This window comes from Cottoperca gobio, chromosome 14 (genome assembly GCF_900634415.1).
Source record: "Cottoperca gobio chromosome 14, fCotGob3.1, whole genome shotgun sequence".
NCBI lineage: Eukaryota > Metazoa > Chordata > Actinopteri > Perciformes > Bovichtidae > Cottoperca > Cottoperca gobio.
In genome coordinates this window covers 14,974,544-14,994,418 of record NC_041368.1, presented here as the reverse complement: position 1 = coordinate 14,994,418, position 19,875 = coordinate 14,974,544, and the positions used below count along the sequence as shown (strand labels likewise).

General features: G+C 37.0%; 1 protein-coding gene across 1 annotated transcript in view; it reads left to right on the top strand.

Moving 5' to 3' along the window:
* The first annotated feature begins 741 nt into the window (after positions 1–741).
* Positions 742–19,875, top strand: part of rxfp2a (relaxin family peptide receptor 2a) — a 36,581-nt gene continuing 17,447 nt past the window's right edge. Inside the window, exons 1-8 of the mRNA XM_029448836.1 lie at positions 742–918; positions 5,672–5,815; positions 10,397–10,471; positions 10,822–10,927; positions 13,951–14,022; positions 16,105–16,176; positions 16,743–16,814; positions 17,643–17,714. Of these exons, the coding sequence (XP_029304696.1) occupies positions 864–918; positions 5,672–5,815; positions 10,397–10,471; positions 10,822–10,927; positions 13,951–14,022; positions 16,105–16,176; positions 16,743–16,814; positions 17,643–17,714 (668 nt within the window). The 5' untranslated portion in view covers positions 742–863. The remainder of the gene's footprint in view (positions 919–5,671; positions 5,816–10,396; positions 10,472–10,821; positions 10,928–13,950; positions 14,023–16,104; positions 16,177–16,742; positions 16,815–17,642; positions 17,715–19,875) is intronic.

Here is a 19,875-nt window from a genome sequence, read left to right as displayed (position 1 = left end):
AAAATACAACACTTCTTTAACTGGGTAAACTCACTGTAAAATCTTTTTAGGCTACTTCTTTTACTTTATTGTTATTTAATTAGGCGTGCAAATCACCCATTATAGAAGACACAGTTCAAAGCATTTATGATGTGTCTGTTACAGTTTATCCAGAATATCAATATCTCCAATAAAAAATTAAGTAATGTTAATTTCTTTGAGATTACAATTCTTCAAGTGATGAGAGCCTTGGGAACAAAAATAATAGCATTCTTCGGTTATAACAAAAGTGCACTCCCTTAATAAAACGAAGGGAAAAAACAATTTGTTCCAAGATTGGGACATACAACAGATATAAATCAGCGTTAGTGTGTTAGTGTCCTCTCTGCTGCTGCCAGCTGCACTAACTGCTCTCCTGTGGAGCTGAGGAGCTGAGGAGCCAACAGGGCTGTTGACAATCCAGCAGGTCCTGTGAAATGGGGTGCAGATCTTCCTTTTTATTTCACAGGAAGTGAGCCTGTACAGGTGTGAAGATATAAAAAAAGATATATTCTTCCAGAGAGAGTGAGAAGGGAGGAAGCGTTTGCTTGACGTGTGTGTGTGTGTGTGTGTGTGTGAGAGAGAGAGAGAGAGAGAGAGAGAGAGAGAGAGAGAGAGAGAGAGAGAGAGAGAGAGAGAGATAGTTATACGGTGACTCTCAGCAGACTCTTCAGAGAGCTCTGGGATAGATGACGCTGTTCTTGCGCAACACGGAGCCACTTCAGATTTATCCGATTGCTTAGTTCACCCTTTCAGTCATTTTTAAATGTCGGGCATGCGTTAACATGTTGGACTGACTGGGACTTCGGTCGACTTTTACGGGTAGAAAACTTCTGAGCCTCAGGATGGACGTACCTGTGCTTATTTTGCTCATCCACCTGACCTATACGGAGATTAGAGGTAAATAAAACATGTTGGGAGTAGAAGGTTACATATCTATCATTTTGCTGTAGAGTTTTTACATTTTTAGTGCTGTTGCATCACTGGAGTCTTTTTGCGATATTTGTCTATCTTTTACGAATGCGCTGAATTGTGCGCTCTGCTTCACACAGGGGGGGGTGAAAAGGCATGAAATGGGCTGCGAGATTGTTCAAGTCTGTATGACCACTACCCTCACAATGGTAGAATCCTTAAATACAGGAAAAAAAATTAAAGGAACTAATTCGATATAGAGTAAGGTTTAAATCAATAAGTATTGAGAAGATTCATAATGAAGTGTCTAACTGGGATTATTCAGGGAATTTGTCATAATAAATGAGACATTGTACCTGCAGCTGTACATCATAATCTGTCAGATTTTGGTATTAGGGGGATTTCCCCGACAGCATGGGGTTGAGGTGTTAAATATCACAAAATTCAATATCCAATTCATGTCTTATTCATTCCCTCCACCTCCCAGTCTGTCACTCATCTTCTCTCATATTTTGTCAAAATGTTTGGATCAATGAACACACAAAGACACATTGAAAGTGATGAACCCGCACGGACAAATATGTTGTTGTATTTTCTGTTCCAAACTGTGAAATTATTAGTGATAGCTGGCACGCTGGGATGCAAAGATGAACACTTCTCCTGTTGATGGAACAAAAACACCAAAGCTCAGGTCTTTGCATTTTGTTCCGTTTGGTAATTAAAAGGACTTTGTAAATTGAGTTACTGCTTTTTAATACCACTTGACATTCACAATAAATTAATATATTTTCCATTAGGGCGACAGAGAACAGCTTTCATTCAGTATCAGGGATTTTATTTGTATCTGTCACAGAACAATCAGAGGTACAAATGCATTTTATGGGACTGGCAGTGAGAAAAAGACCCTGAAACATTTAGCTCAAACTGTGCAATCCCAGTCAGATAATAACAGATCTGTCATCTGTCACATCTTTTCTGTCTTTAGGCAGTTGGTGCACCAACATCCAATTACCATTTTTAAGACTTGAGCAGAGACCGTGGAGCAAAGAACAGGATACAGTACACCTTCAAGATAATTAGAGGATGTATATTATGCTGGTTGTCTCTGGTATTCTGCAAAGTTACTCAGTATTTTGGGCTGAAAATATTACAGTACTGAATATATACAGTTGTGATGCACCCAGATGTGGTGCAAGGATCTTCCAGACTGGAGGCTTGCATGGTGTCATTTTTCATTATTTCTTGTCTTCAGTCTCCATGCGTGAAGGTTCTCTGGCTCCAAACGAGGTATTGTGTCAAATCTGCTCTTTGTGGCTGGGAAACCCTTCGGAGAGGCTGGAAGACTGAGAAAGTATTGTCTATTCTTGTCTCAGTGTAGGTGGAAGCTTTGACAGATGGTTTTTCAATAACAGTCATATTACCTTTCGTCAAGTAGTCTGTTAATAATAATTATAATAATATATAATAATAATAATAATAATAATAATAATAATAATAATAATAATACACAGACGGGAAATAGAATATAAAGCACCTAACAAACCCACTAATTTACTTTTAGCAGGCTGCAGAGGGGGAGCTGTTCTGTCATTGTGAGAACAACTCTACACATCCCAACCTGCAGCACCCGTAGGAAGAGAAAGCAATAACCTTCAGATGTAGACACACAAAAAATAAAATAGCATCTGCCCTTTTAACACTTAAACCAGTGTTAAAGCTACTTTTTTTTCTCTCTCTTTTGTGTTCCTCAATAGCTCTGCATCAAAAATTGCAGGCTTACATTTAATTCATTGAGAACATGTTGCTGTAGGTCTTCAGCTGCTGCGAGACCACTTAATATAAATCACTTGCCATACATAACAAAAAGGACAAAACACACAAACAAGCTAATAATTGAGAGGCAGAGGGAACAAAATATTGACTTGGGTGGATATGTTTTCTGTTGGTTTTATTTTTTTTGACAGTGCAGGCTATTTTCCCTCTTTGGCAATACTCACTGAGATTTATTTTATTTCAGTCACTTTTTCTTCAGCACGTATGCCTTCCCCTTCTCTTGAGTGATTCGTGGTTTGAGTACTGTGCTTTCCTTTGTCTATTCAGCATGTTGGCAATTACTAACACCTCCATATAACAAACTAATTCTCACACATTATTGTGTTGTGCTTGCTCTGTTCTCCAGCAGATGGAGTTTGAAAAAAAAAAATATTGATTATAGAGATTAAAGTGCAGGCTCTCAGTTTTGATGGCGTTTGCATCAATTGTAGGTGAATCGCGTGGGAATTTCACACCTATCATTCAAACTGAATGTCAGCGCTTAATTTCAAATCCAATATCCTGTCCATTGTACTTTCAATCACAACTATATGCTGAAATGCAGGAAAATATAGTCGGAAGTTATTTGTGAGACTTGCTGTGTTACTTAGTGTGTGTATATGTTAGAATGTTTCAAGATTAAAACAAAAGTGAACAAGACTGAAGGACGTCCCTGAGACTGCTAAAAAACTAAAAGACACAAGTGACAGATCAAACAGAAGCAACTTGTAAATGTGGTTTTCCAAAGTGTTTGATTGGGACGTCGCAAGTATGTGATACCTGCTTTGACTAACCAAGAGTAGCCTTTTGAAATGTCATGAGGACTTTGTGTTTGGAGGAACATTGGCCGTGTACTACGGTCAACACATTATAGTAGGGCCTGTAAAATCCACTGATGTCACATAAATCAGAGACAAAACATTAAAGAGGAAACATTGCTGATTTTTGAAGAGTTTCTTGCCATTCACACTTACTGTATGTTGACGGTTCACGCATGAAAGATCTGGTTGTTGTTGTTTTTTCTTCCTCACCATGATGGCATCATTGCTGGAAAACAATGGTGGGTTTGAAAATAACATTAAGGAACAAGAGCACTCTCAGTTCTCTTCCACACTTTGTCGATGAATTTTAAAACTTATTTTGTAATGAATCTTCACAGCTTGATCTGTTACCACCAGCAGAGCTTTAGGGGAGGCTCTGCTTTCATAACCTCTCTAACTGGTATGTTAGCATTAAAGTCTGACAGTGCAGATGTTTCCACAGTTTAAAAATGGACAACTCGTTTAATTCTTGCTTTTTTCAATTTGTTTAGTTATGTGTTTTTGCAGGATTTTCACCCTGTAAGAAATTGCCTATTTTAGTGATACTTTAGAAAAGATTATGTAATAACCGCTTCAGAAATCCTCAATGAAATACATAATTATCCTCATCTGACATGAGAAAAAACTCCACACTAAGTATATACTGTATATAACTAAAACAAATGTCACAAACTAAATGCTGTAAAAATAAATTATTTTTAAAAAGGGTGTATTCCTCACCTGTCCACCAGGCCCTGCACACCTGTGACTTATCGCTTAATCATCACTGATCCTTCCCAGCTGCTCCTCGTTACCAATTAGTGCCTGACTGCATAAAGAGGGGAGGCCTTTGTGTGTGGCTTGTGAAGCGCTGTTCTCCATCGCTGTTAGTGCTGATGGTCACGCACCGGAAAACATGTTACTGACATTTCCTGTGTTTGCGTTTCTTCATCACCCTTCTCGAGGAATCCTGAATCGGCCAGCTGGTGGTTGTTGCTCTGAACAGGCTGTGCTAAAAAGTACAAGAAAGTGCTTTTAGGTGTATTTTTATTGGGGGAAAGTGAGAAGGGAGTAGCGCTTCCCTTGCAAATGTGAGCAGAGCCTTTGTGTGTGCTGGAAGACTATATTGAGGGATTTATTCCTGGCTTGTTTTCCTGGCCACATACATGACAGGCTGCAAAAAATTAAAAGACAAAATAAGTCTTCATGACAGCTTAAGAGTCTTGTTGCTAACTTGTGTTTTGAACGTAAATTGTAATGCTGTAATAAATGACACACCTTGAAGGATTATGTGAAACTTTAACACAAACTAAATGACTGTGATATAAATTCATTCTCTGTTCAGTCAAATTAATTTACAAGCTTTGCCTGCATCAATGTATGAGTTGGGGATTAATTAAAGAAAACTGTCTTATGATTTCAAGAAGGAAGGCGTCACTTTGGATGACAGCTTTGATGTAGTCTCTGTATTAAAGATGAACTTTTTTGGCAAACAGTAATGTTTTAGTCTGTTTGGGAGTGTGGGAGTCAAGCAGCACTCGAAAAGGAGGGAGAATTGTGTCCCATAAACTTGACAGAGAGCACAAAAGACACCTGTTTAAATGGTTTTAGTTGAAATTTGCCTCAATCACTCTAGAAATGTAAATATCCATACAAATATAGCATTAAATGCAGAGTGGGTAATAGGTTAGATTAATGAAGCTCACCAATAATACTGTATATCTTCATGCACACTAAGTGTAAATGTGGGTTTATTTAAAAGGTTAATAATCCACTGAAGTTGTGTTTGTAGATGTTTGTTGGAGTCTTAAATACCTGCAGCTATCACAAAGTAGCAGGATCAATATGAGCATCTTCAAAGTGAGGGTTGCTGTGTGCGTTTATGCACATGGCAGAAACAGCTGTAACTTCATTAATAAATTAACCATTTAATCTTGGTTCTTCATTTGAAAAAATCATTCCATCATTACTGCTTTTTATTTGCATCATTGAGAGCTGACCTATAATGTTTCAGGACTTTTGCTGAAGCACGCTTTTCCCTGATATTTCTAACAGGAAATCTTAAATTTAATAATAATTGTTCAAATAATCTAAGTATTCTCACTCTCTTTCCTGAATCTCTCCCTCAGCGCTGCTGTACAGCAGGCCGGAAGTAGAGGGTAGATGCCCCCTTGGCTATTTTCCATGTGGGAACATGAGTGACTGCCTGCCACAGAGTTTGCAGTGTAACGGACACAAAGACTGTCCCAATGAAGCCGACGAGCTGTACTGTGGTAAGTGTGTGTTTATATAAACTAAACTAAAACTAGTGGTCTGGGGGTACGCCATCCAAACAGAACATGGCTGCCACCATTGTGGCCCTGAGCAAGGTAATTAACCCCGAGTTGGTCGAGGGGGACTGTCCCTGTAGTTAGTTCACTGTAAGTTTGGATAGGAGTGTCTGCTAAATGACCTGTAATGTAATGTAATTATCATACAACAAGCCCTTCAGAAAGCACTTACAAAGGGTTCCCTTTTAAAAAATAATAATAATTAGTATTATGGCAAGAAAAGTAACAGTGCAGCAAAACAAGTTTAAATATAATTATGGCCTCAAAAGTTTTTCCTGCAGAGTATCAGATCAACCGTATTGTGGTCTTGCTTCTTTCCGGTGGAATAGGAGTCCCTGAGGTGATCAGCATGAAGTGGAAAAGCTAAGAATAGCTGTGTAACTTTGGCTATGAGTTGATCATGTCTTGTGAAAGTTGAGACCGGGTAATCAAGTAATTTATTTAAAGTTCTCATAAAGCTATGCTGGAAAATTTGAAACAAGTAAATCAAAGAGGATTTTAATAGCTTACTGAGCTAACTAGCTGACGGCAGAGGATTTACGCACTTCTCCTGGGAGATTGTACAACCCGCTGACCAAATTGACATCCGTTCAGGGCGCAGAGAATAACATAGACAACATTCTCCCCATTAGTGTCAGTGTCGCATCAAAATTATTTTGATTTTGTTATGTTTTGTTAAAATAGGTGCATAATCTTCCTCTAAACTGGACATGTGACAGTCGTGACTTGGGAAGAGACTGAAGAGTACCTCGAAAAAATAAAAGCAGTAATATTGAAAATGGCTTGGCATCTCATTGGAAATGTAATTGCTGCAACTGGAACCCATTACCCAGTACCCCGACATCAAGTGTTAGATACGACTGTGCATATAATCACTGACATTGACAGTTTGTGCTCTCAGGGGAACAGGCTGCATGTCAGTCACTCAGCATCAAAGCACAGCTTTCACTTTGTACCATTCTGACAGTTTATTAAAAAGACGTACTACTGGAGTCAATCTGGTACAAGAGCGGACTCCGATGAATGTCATGATGAATCTGTGAAGGAGTCAGCAGCTTTTATAGTAATGCATATTTATGTAAATCTCGTTTCCAAACCGTGACAGCCCTGCAATTTAAAGGTTAATTAAGAATGATATGCTTGTTCATTATTCAAAGGCATCAGCATTCATTGATTATACACTTAGCATGTGCTCACAGTGGGCATTGTGACTTAGTAGATTTAGCCGAGGAAGAAAAGAAAAGGTTTCAGAGTTTTACTTGGTATTCGCTCAGTATTGATAAAAAATGCCCGTCCTCTTTTTGTATTGAGATTTAAAAAGTAACTGTAACCTATCATAATACCTTACATTCATTCATTTTAAAAAGCATGAACTGTTTATTTCATTTGCCATTGTTTCATAAAAGACTTCATAAAATAATTTGAGTCATAGCATTGAAAGTCACTTTGGTACGATCACGTTTTAACAGTAAAGTTAAGCAATATTTAATGTGAAATATGGAACAAATATCTCTTGTTTTGGTAAAAACAATGGACGCCATGCTTCCAGACCAACTGGAGCCTTGCTCTCTTGTGACCTCTGAAGCTCCTTGGCCATCTGGAGTCTGGAGCCGCTGGAGAAAAGCTCCTCACGACCGCACTATGCATTCTCTACAATTGTGAACTAATTAATATGAGACCGGAAAGCTGAGCATGAGGACAGAGTAACACTGATAGCCTTGGCAGCATCAGGAAAAAGATGGAATGCCCAAGAGTCAAGTTGAATATAAAAAACTTATATATATACGGAATAAGAAAACTTTCACATTATCATTCAAGTCCATCTATTCAGTGAAGCACTGTACTTAAGTCCAATTGTGAGGTATTTGTACTTTTATTGAGTATTTCCCATTTCTGCTACTTCATACTTCTCAGAGACAAATATTGTACTTTTTATTCCACTACCTTATTTTATGCTTTAGTTACTTTAAAAGTTACGTTATAGTTTGTATCAATAATCAAAATTTGCAAATAGGTTATAATATATATTATTATAGGTCATGCCACCCAACAGTGTATACAGTAATTCAAATGAAATCCTCCGTTAGCAGCTGAAACATTAAAGTGATGAACACATCAATGCATCAATAATTATAATCCAGTAACATATATTACTCTGAAATACTTTTACTTTTGGGACTTTAAATATATTTGGATGCTAATACTTTTGTACTTTTACCTAAATAAGATTTTGAATGCAGGACTTTGACTAGTAGTGGAGTAGTACTACTTTTCCTTAAGTAAAGGATCTGCATACTTCTTCCACCACTGCGAAGTATCCATTAAACTTAAAGAAATACGCTTATTTGCTTTCTTCTTCAGAGTTTCATGAGAAAGGACAGACATCACAGTCATTAGCCTCGTATTTGGTAAATATTGACACCATGTGTCGCTGGAGGCCTAGATCAGACTAAATTGATAAAGATTTGCAACTTTAAACTATCTTTTCTAAAATATATTTAGAAAAACATTTTAATTTCTGCAGGGTAAAGTATATTTTTACCATCAGAGAGATCAAGAAGAAGCTCAAATTAGTCTCGGCCGTCTTTTTCATCCTCCATGTTGTGCAACATTCCCATAATAACAAGAATTTGAGAAGTTACTTACCTGATAATGGGCACCAGGTCCTTCCACAGTATGCAATACATCATCGTCACAGCCATCTTCCTCATTCTCTAAGGTATATATACAAGTATAGACATTGTAGTAGTTGTATCTGTCAGGTGATTTTGGCAACATCTACATCCACCACAGGGAATTTCATGTAATTGCATGTGTGGGAGAACTTGCTCAGCGTGTGTGTGTCTTTGCAACAGCGGGGCTCACAGCTCCACCTGGAAATGACCTGTTAATCCAAGCTCCCTCCTGTGAGATATGGGAACTCTTATATTTTAGTAACAAGTGGAGATTTAACTGTGCACCGTAGATGGTTAAGTCAAGTCCTCCCGGTGCTGCCATGCACTACAGCATGCTCTGCAGGCTAGAGAGAACAACCCTGCCCGTGGGAATGAAAAGTAAAGGACGAGTATCAGATGATCAATTAACAATGTGTAAGTAAATGAGTTGGTAATAGGCTCGAAGCGATACGCACATGAGTACCATAGTTTCCAGTTTACGCCAATGTGCTGACATTGGAAACAAATAGAAGCAAATTTTGGATGGTTCGATGACCTTGAGTATATTATTGCTTTTAAAGTTTTATAGTTGACATTTATGATTTGCTGTTGAGTAAGGATTATAATGTATCTACTACAAGCCAACTAGTTGCTCAATTAATAACTTGGCAACACTTGAAAAGAGAGACTTTATTGAAAGAGAAGCTTAAAGAGTAATTCAATTAATTTATTTGGCATAGAGTGCACAACAGGAAAAGTTAAGAAGAATAAAGTCAAAGGGTTCAGTAGATTTATGATGGTCCACTGCAGGACCTAATGATCTGTCAAAACATTTAGCTTTAGCACTGGGCTCCAATAGTAATAGTCACCCATTAATATTTTATATCTAAAAAGCGGGCAATTTGATTTTCTCTTTAATATGGTTAAGAAGAGAGTGCACAGCCACCATGTGTAATAGTACATGTCAGTTGCATAGTTTACATTTATGATTAGATATGAACTATGAAACAAAAGGTCAGAGAGTTTATTTCTGGGATAAAACAATCCCTAAGAAAAACAAGGCCTTCCATAACATCTGCTCATCACCACCAGTGACTCTTCAAAGCTGTTTATCTATGTCCACTTACAGCCTCCGGTGCAGCATTAGGGAGGCTTTGAATGGTAGCAGATTGTAAGCCGTGGTTGGTGTGCACACAGAATGTGCTGGCTTCCTGTCGGGGACATCATGTTTGACAGCTCCAATTTATGATGTTTGTCTTTAAACAACATCTGCATGTGATCGGAGCCTCAGTCAGATACTATGAGTATCAGATAGTTATTACAACCCTCTTTTGTTGATAGAAACACGAGCGTGTAGCATAGCCATTACAGGCAGATGAAAGTTACTTTGTCAAACTTTTGTAGTAATAATATTTACACCAATAGCATAGAGTTATGTTTTGATATAATTGAAGAAAATTAGATTATTCTATTCAATCCAAATCCCTTTGAGTTGTTTGTGTCTGTCAAATCTCTTTAGGTGTATTTGCATTGACATTTTTACATAATATAACCTATCATAACTGTATTAGGACGTAAGGAAATCATGCCAAAACTTTATATTCAGCTCAATGTCTGCAGTTTCCGCTGAAGCACATTTGACCTTTTATTTAATAGTCAGTCTCTGAGGATCCCAGATAAAAAACCTTATGAAGCCATTCAACTCAGCAATGATTTAACAAAAGAGGATGGTTCAATGCAAGATTATCTTGTGCCCACCACATTTCCGCAGCTGGTTATTCATCTTCAGCAGCATCCATCTGAGTGTTCTTCACTGGGTATTATCTGTCTGTGCTGTACAGATAATATTGATCCTTGTCTGGCTTTGCAGGGGACAACATCGGATGGGCGGACATAATAAGTGGAAGACTACAAGATACCAGTCGTGTGTTCCTGAATGAGTGTTGTAAGTGTGTGTGTTTACAATATTTCTGTCAATATACTTGTGTGTATATGTGTGTAAGTATTTACTTTTGTATGTATGTTTGTGTGTCCAGACATTTATCAGATGATGATCCTTACATAATGCTTTGTAAATGTGAGGATCATCATAAATGAAATCACTGTTGGGCCCTTGGAAATTGTGACAGGCATTTTTAATTTCAGCAATTGTTCGATAATGAAAATACTTATTAATTGTACACAGACGTAGGTTCATGTTGTGTCCCACTGGACCAAATAAAAAAAAAAATCTGTAATACGCCTCTATAGTTAAACATTTGTGAATGCAATTTTAAAGTGTGTGTATGTGTGTAGTCTTGCAGGAATATCCAGAGAGTTGTGACTGCATACAAACAGATGTCAGGTGTGTGCAGGTCAACCTGCAAGATGTTCCTCTTCTCTCTCCTAATGTTACCTTGCTGTAAGTGATTGTAATGACTTGTGTGCGTGCATGCTTGCGTGCATGCCAGCTTGACTAGTGTGTGACTACTAGTTCGAGATCAAAGGGAGAAATCTAATCAATCCCGGATTTTCTCAAGAAGCTATTTTAGGTCAGAATCTGGCTTCAGCTTTCAGGTTAGAATAGACGATGCTTTTCAGGCGGTTATTTCTGTTCCTGGAGATGTAGTTAGCGGCAGAGGCATTAATGGTCAAAACCTTTAATCCTGTTACACAGATTATATTTAGTGAATGAATGCTTTCACTGACTAAAGAGGTCTTGCTGAACAGAGCACAAAAGCATCCAAATCTAATTACCATGAAAGCTATGTTTGCATTCTTAGCCGTTTTTAGCATCCTCGTTACTACTTTTCTTTAATGCCTTGCTTTGGCACCTTCTTTATGCTCAGTGTCCTGGTCGTGTTTGTTATATCTGCTGAACATTTTTGAATGTTGTTGTTTTTAAAAGTCAGTACAGTTATTAAAGAAAGTCAAAAACTCTGCCGGTGTTTCTGAGTGCTGGCCTTTCAGTGTCTCAGCTACTGCAATACTCAATTGGCCTGACTTTGTGTACAGATTAAATAAGATACAAAGTATTAATAGACCTTTTTTCATGGCACACATTATGACATTATGTCAGGAAAAGCCCAGGTGAATCCAATTTTTGTTAACAATGGCTGAGCAGTGTGCCAGTAAGCCATGCCACTGAGCCAACACGCTCAATACCAGGAACCTGAAGAAGCTCAGCTACAAAGAATGCTTTTGTTTTTAATGTTATTGATTACACCTGGGCTTTTTCTGTTATGATGGTTCAAAAATGTCTGCCATGGAAAATGTCTCTTACTGAGCTTTGAGGGCGGCTGCTATGTGTATTTTTGGAGGCTGCCAGGTTAACTTTTCCATCAGTCATTATTCTATGCTACTCAACACCTGAACAATAATTATTTTAAACTTGCTTTCATCAACTCAAATGCTGATTTTACTATTTTGTCACCAATTTATGGACTCATTTGGTTTTAGTATCCCAACTGCAGTAATCTGTTTCATTACCTCATTTGTTACGCCACACATTCATTTACTCTTTTATTTAGTGGGTGTAGTTAAAAGAAGATTTCCCAGCAGTAGTCTTACCAAAGAGTAACAAGGAAGTGACACCACTTCATCCATGTTTTTCATCCATCATTATCTATACTCACTTGTAGAGTCGTGGCGATGGATGAGATGATATTCCTTCTTCTGTTTGTGATTAGTGATAGTGTCGTTCAGCTCTGTCTCAGCTCCCCTTGCTTCATTCAATCATCCATCCCTTTTCAATTTGGATTCTCAGTAAGAAGTCTCACACTACTAATTGCTCTGTTGCCCTTTATTTATCATCCTCTAAATCTCTACCCTGTTAGCCTCCTGTTCGCTCCGTACTGATTTATCAGCCAGTGCTGCCAGAGCTCTCTACAAAGTTGTACCTAATATCGACTTAAACAACCACGGGGTATCATTAGGATTTTTGGGGACTTCCCAGAGATATTTAGTTTTGTATTTTCTATAAGATGTCATGCATATGATTCTCATCATATACCTTTTTATGATATTTCACTTTGTTTCAAAGTGGCATTTAGCTTTTGTTATTGTTCACGTTTGCATATTCTGATTAATATGCCACTTTTCTCTCAAAGGGATACACCCTTATTTTGACGTCGTCTGGGTTTGTCACATTTAAGAAAGGAAGTCCTTTAGCACATGATTTTCTTTGCTTTTATACAGGTTGTTACTTTTCTCTTTTTATAAAAGAAATGCTGCAACTTTTCTCAATTCTTGCATCTGCCAGAAATCTGTGTTCATGCTCCAGTAAGAACTGGACGCCGCTGACAACATCACTTCACTCCTACTTTATATCCTCTGCAGTGGCTGCTTTCTTTTAGGGCATTATTTTTTGCCTGGCTTAGATTTCCATTTTATATAGAAATGTGACAAAGCCCACCACAAGCTCAGAGCACAGTTTGAGATCCTTTGGGAACCACAACCTCATTTTTGACGTCCGAACACAAAAGGTGACTGTTGCTGTGATTGCCTTCACATAGTGGCCCCCACCGATGATGATCAGATACACATATCACATACCTTTTGTTTTGGTTTTTAATCAATGTTTGATATTAGCTTCTCACAAACAGTATGCAAATGTCTTACTGTTTGTTATCTGTTTTACTATCCTTTATTTGTTTGATGTCTTTTGTTCTCAGTGGTTATGAAGCTCTCTGGTAGCATGCTGTATCAATATAATTAGGGGGGGCTTTACATATTTTCCACCTCAGAATCAGTTTAGTTGTCAAGTTTTACAGCCACCAAACCATCATGCTTGAAAGAGAATACATTTTATAATAGGATATCTTGGTCCTTGCTGCATTGATTTGAACAATTCAAGCAAGTCTCCCAACTTTATGCAAGTGCAATATAAAATTGCAGTTTCAGTATTTGTGGATGATAAAAGTATTAAGTTCTTTTTTTTCAAATGATTTACAACAATTAATCAGATGTGGACCTCGTTTATTTTATTTTCAGCTCCACTTTCTTTTCTCCCGCCAACACCTGCTTACATCAGGGTGGGTTATGTATTCAAGAAACATTTTCAATTTTTCAATTTAAAAAATGCAGCTAGAAAATTAGGATTTCTCCAACTGGGAATACAAGAGATGGAGAGATGGAGATAATGAAAGGTTGTAAATCATTCCAACACCATCTGCTTTAGTCTCGTTCAAAATGTTGTGAAATGAGAGATCCCTTCATCCTTATTTGACCTGCTCTGCGTCCAGTATGTTCATGTTCTTGTTCTAATCCTTTTAGATTACACAACAGTAGACCTTTTCAAGTACTAACTCTGACATATTGTGCGTCTGTTGTTGAGGGAATGTGAGGCCAGGAACTCTTTAAAAGCCATTAATAAAAAAATTAAAAGTATTTTGATGTGACTGTTTGTATTGCACTAACTCTGCCATTTCATGGGCTTTGTTACAGGTCACTGAAGAGCAATAAGATCCGAGAGTTATCTGATTTAGTTTTCTCCGAATACTCTTCTCTAGAGAAACTGTGAGTATTTTTGTGCTGTTTTTAACATCCTTGCAATAAACACTTCTGGTTGGTTTACACATTATTTATGTCTTTCTACATTGTGTGTGTAACTATGGCTTCATAATCTGCTAGAGGAGAGTTTACGGTAGGTGTTAAAAAAAACAACCGTCTCATAGTAAAGAAAACATGAATGAATGATTGAGCAAAAAGCCGAACTAGTTAGCAAATATGTCAATAAAATAGAAATATTTTGAATAGAAATATAACTCTTTAAATACTCCTGCAGAAGAGAATTCATGTTCTTTCATTTTTATTCTGTAGTTTTCATTTACACAATCATTTCGGGAGTTGCTGTTTTTTTTATGGTCCCAACTTTGTTCTTCCCTCTCTGCTGCACACACACACACTGCTGATTCTTTTTAATGACTTTATGGTCTGAGCTTCATCAGGTGTATGCTCATGCTTACTGTGTGTACACACAATGTGTAGATGCTAGTAAAATGATCCAAACGGAGGTATTTTTCAACAAAATAATCTATTAAACATCACACTATCAAAAGATTAGGAACAAACTTTAAAAAGTAAATTAGGCCAAGCGTGCCAATAATCATCATTAATTCAGATGATTCAAGGAAACAAATCATTTCTGAGTGGAAGATAAGAACATTTCATAATACTTCGTCTTTCAGGGTGAATTTATTTGGTATTTTCTTCACTTTTCCAAACCCCAAAGACACAATGTATTACCATTCAAGTTTTAATAAGTGGTAACTCATATAAGCATTTAAAGTTTATACTCCATAAATGTACATTTTGATCGTAATGACAACTGTATGAGAGCCGCAGAAGTTATTTGCTGAAGCAGTTTTTATTATTACCTTTTGAATCTCTAGTGTCATTTCTTTTTACCTCTGTGAGTTGCATCATTTTAACTCATAAATCATCATGACACATTCTGAACACAGGCAAACTGCAAAACCACCAGAACTACAAACTCAAGCCTCAAAAAGCAAGTTTGGTTCAAAACTCTGAAAAACAAACAGATATTTGTATTTCAAAGTCTTTTTATTTTATCATATCACCCTGCTTTCATACTTGACATGATCCTGTAAATGGATTCAGATACCAATCTTGTTGCTGCTTAGTTTAAACTACACATTTTAATTCCACCCGCAAAACCTTTTACAAAAGAAATTATATTTTTAGTGACAGTTGACCAGATATTTGCCAGCAAAGTATTTGATAGTAATAGTATTTAAACTATATGGCATTTGAGTGTCTCAACATGTGCTGTGCAAGTTTTTAAGTGTATACTTTAGGAATTGTGTCTTCATAATTGCTGATAAATACTGAAAAAGGGGCAATTATCAACTTAAAGTCTAAAACTCTTGACATTTCTATAATCGTCAAGCTCTCAGCACATTTACCGGGATAAGTTTTAATTACCCATACTTTTTGAACACTTGCAATCTGGCATTAGGCTCCTTGTTCATCAAGACCTATAAATAGATGGAGCAATGCACAAAATAGGGTTATAAGACTAGAGATGTTGTCATTTGTGTCCTTTATCTGATAAGTTAAGAGGCTCAAATGGTGAACCATAAATGGATTAAAGAATTCAAACTGCTTTTTTGTTTGAGTTGGCTTTTGATCAACAGTGGAGTAATGGTTAGCACAAGGCACACAGTTTCGCTCCAGCGCCTCTATTTTCAAATTGTCCTCTCGAGCTGCACGTGTTCTGGTCTGAGGTCTGGCTGCAGAACCTAGTTGGTAGTGAATGCACACATTCACAAACATATTCACTGTCTCAAAAGTTCTAAACTTTAATTACAGAGCAAAGGTCAGTAATTACTGGCTTGTTATCAGTGTGTTTTTAAGGTTCATAATTTGCATCTGAGCAAGTGATTGTCCCGGGCAGATGTCAGTCCTCTGTGTCGATGTGAATATGCTGATGAGTGTATTATCCATCCAGCATATGATAATGATTTGTGGTATCAATCATTTTGACATTCTATACATGGGAAGGTGGATGGTGTTTACATGCATGAGAGGGATCAACGGCTCAGATGAATTCTGATTTGTCTTTTTCTATGCTCTCAGGTATCTGCAAAACAACAGTCTGCAGTTCATATCCAAACATGCCTTCAGCGGCCTGCAGAGTTTAAAGAAGTTGTAAGTACGCTGCTCACTTCATGATGTTAATCTCTCCTGAAACAACCAACGTGGATTTTACTTTGACTTTTTTCCCCATATCCTCACTCATACCGTATGTCTGATGAGATTATCTCTTATATCAGGTGTTAACGAAGAAGTGAAGGGCAGGAAATAATCAATTCATTTGTTTTGTTTGTTGCTTATCATTTTAAATATAAGAAATGGAATTTAAGGAGCTTCACAGAGCGATAACCTCGAACTCTGGACTAGTTTTTAATGATGTTTAAATTCTTTGAGCGTCTTTGAGTTATTAGAAAAGCGCTATATATTCAATTAATCTATTTTTTATTTTTTCAATGAAGTATTTAGTCTATGAAATGTCAAAATATACAGTAAGTCCAAAACCCAGATATTCAGTTTGATATGATGTATGACAAAGAAAAGCAACAAATCTTCACATTTGAGAAACTGAAACGAGAGATTATAGTTACTATTATTGCTTGAAATATTGCGTAATATTAGGGAGTCAGAAAAACTACATTAGAAGTTCATCCCCTCTTTACCTACTTCTCAATCGTTCTCAGGTTTCTCAGTGAAAACTTGATATCCTCCCTGAGTCCTGGCGTGTTCAGGGATCTCAATCAGTTAGAGTGGCTGTGAGTAACACACACACACACACACACGCACAGCTACGCATGAGGAAGTCATTGTGTTGTGTACTATGTGATTTGATAATAATGTAGATGGAGGGAGACTGTGTGACTCAAGAGCACATTTGTATTTCTGGCAGTCCTTATGTGTCTGTATTTGGTAGTCACGCTCTTTTTTGTGTTGTGTGGGTTTAAAAAAAAAAAAAGAGAGATATGAATGCCAGTTTTAGCCAAACATGGGCATTCTTGTTTGACTTTGCCTTTCAGATTTTGATTTGTGGTTTTGGGTCCCTTCTGAAAACAAGTCTTATTTCAGTATAGACAACTCCCTATTAACTTTAAACTTAAAATCAATAGTTGTGTTCTTGTGAATGTTTCTTGTTCTCAGGTCTCTGGTAAAACGTGTTTTCTTAATCTCAATGAGTCTGCCTGACAAAATAAATACATGAAGCACATTTTTTAAGTTGTCTTGCCTGAGTTATATTGATACCACTCTCATGTCTATATGCTAAAATATTCAGCTACAGCCAGTATTACACCAGCGAGTTATAACTTGTTCATTAGTCAAATTGTAATTATTATTTTTAACCTGCAGTCAGAACCAGGCCAGCTATTTCTCCTGTTTACTGTCCTTATGCTAAGCTAAGCTAATCAGCGTCATATTAAGCGTACAGACATGTGAAAAGATGTTGATCTTATTGATAAGAAAGCAAATAAGCATATTATCCAAAATGTTAAACTATTCTTTTAATAATAATAATCATTTATAAAAAAGACATATAATGTTTGGTCAAATGATTGCATACATTTAAGAGTTGTGTTTCTTTGTGCCAGGATTTTGGATGATAACCCGCTGAGCATCTTGTCCCAGGACAGTTTCATCGGGCTCCAGTCTCTCGTGTACCTGTGAGTTGCATCGTTCTTTCTTAAAAATCAGTTTTTAATTCCAACATTTTCTGCCAGAATTCTCTGAGAGGAAGAATGAATGTGATTTAAGTTGTGCGGATGTATTAGAAACATGTATATATATATATATATATATATATATATATATATATATATATATATATGTTTGTAGTTTAAAGAAAACCAACGCCTACTTTTTGAGAATGTGCTCACACCACAAAGATCCATGTCTATTAGCTTTTAGATATACTGTAGGTCAACTTACCAAAGTGAATATATTGTATATAGCATGGAGTCTTTTTAATTGTACCCCACATGCATGTGCATCTATGTATTGATTGTATTTCAAGGTGTGAAGCATGCTGGAATTTTGTCTCAATTTTCTTCCATTAATTTTCCCCGCAGAGGAGATCAAGAGCTTTCATACTTGTCAAATGTTTGCTTAGTACAACTGCTTAGTTGTACTCTGTGAATAAATTGTATTGTTACATTTCACACCTCATTTCATCCTCAGTTATGTCTTTGTGTTATGACGCTGGTGGAGTCGGTGAAGTCTTACAATGGATGTCAAAATTATATTTTCTTCTGGCAATTAAGTTTTGTTATTTTCTACTTTATAGGTCTTAACAATGACATAATGAGTAGATACATGTAACAGATAGTTACAAGTCTTAAAGCCGACTTTGCATTAGACAATGCACTTTAAAAGCTTTTATTGGCCTTTGTCCTCATTGGTTTGCTTTAAAATTCCCAACAGCGTCCCTCTTCTGTCTCTGACTTCCCCTGTTATTCTCTCCTCTCCATCCAGTCTCTGCGTAACTGCCCTGGCTTGGATCCGCTTTTTGCTATTCTTCTAGAAGAGTGAGATTGCGTTATTGTTCTCTTTGTTCACTGAGAGAATGCCTTGACATCCCACAGTGCATCTCTCCACATCACTCCATTTCTCTGTGTTTTCTTTTCTGGTATTTGGTCCAAAGAAATGACCCTTTTTAATGTTTACGCTCAAAAGATAAAAAAAAAAAATGTTTCGAAATGCGCACTCACACGGTTTGCCTCTTCAAAGAGCGCTGCTTCCTCCTGGGAGTTGCTCTCAGAGAAGTGACCATGTGTCTCTCTTTTGTTTCCTGGTTTTCTGTGGAATGAACCTCTGTTCCAGGTCTCTGCTGTGTCTCTCCTCACATGTGTCGGATCAAAACTGACTATACTTCAACTCTTCACTGTGAAGGGAGATTTCACTCCATTTAGTTAAAAGACCATATGAAAGGGGTTAGATGTTTTACTCCGTTAACTACAAATCATGACTTGCATTTATTGCCAACCTTTTTTCAAAGCAAAGGCTTTTAGACTGAATTCTTACCTTCCAGGCAAATATTTCTCTTCACTTCAGTACGTGCAGAGACTTGAGAAGTGACTTGTAAATGACCTGGGGGAGCTAATTACAGTGAACAACTTGTTATATATTTAATACATTGTTGTTTGATGATGCAGTCCGGAGCACATCTAGTTTTAACAACTTTTCCATGTTCGCCCGCTCCAAAACACTACATCAACATTTTTGACTCGGGACAAGTAGTTTTTTCCCTAATCTTGCTGACAGACAAACCAACAAACCGAAAACATAACCTCCCTGGCAGAGGTAAATATGGACTTTGTAAACAATAACAATGCACCTTTGTTCAGTTTTGAGTTTTTGCATTAAAAGGTTTGTTGGTTTGCTGCTAACTTTGGATTCACAAATGTGGTTTGTGGCTGTGATGGATGACTTAATCTTGAGCACATTTAAATTTCTCAAAGTTGAAATCACCAACTGAAAGGAAGAAAATCAAAAGCACAGTAAACGTTTAGAAATGACAATAATAGTCATTCAACTAGATCTTTAATAAAGTAGCTTATTTACGCTGCACACTACTGTTCTTAGATACTTGATGATTTATTAAATGTTGCTACTGTAATTATACCAGCAGACATGGTTTATTGATTTATCTATATTTGCAGCATGGAAGTTATTACATTTTGAGTGCAATGAGTGCAATATGTTGAGCTATTTGTTCATGGCTGACTTTTAATTTCCTGCTGTCTGACTCATTACTCTCTAGAAGTTGCTTTCTAATTTTGGTCCTTTATCCTCATCAGATGTTTTTCACTTTTTTAAAAGATCTCT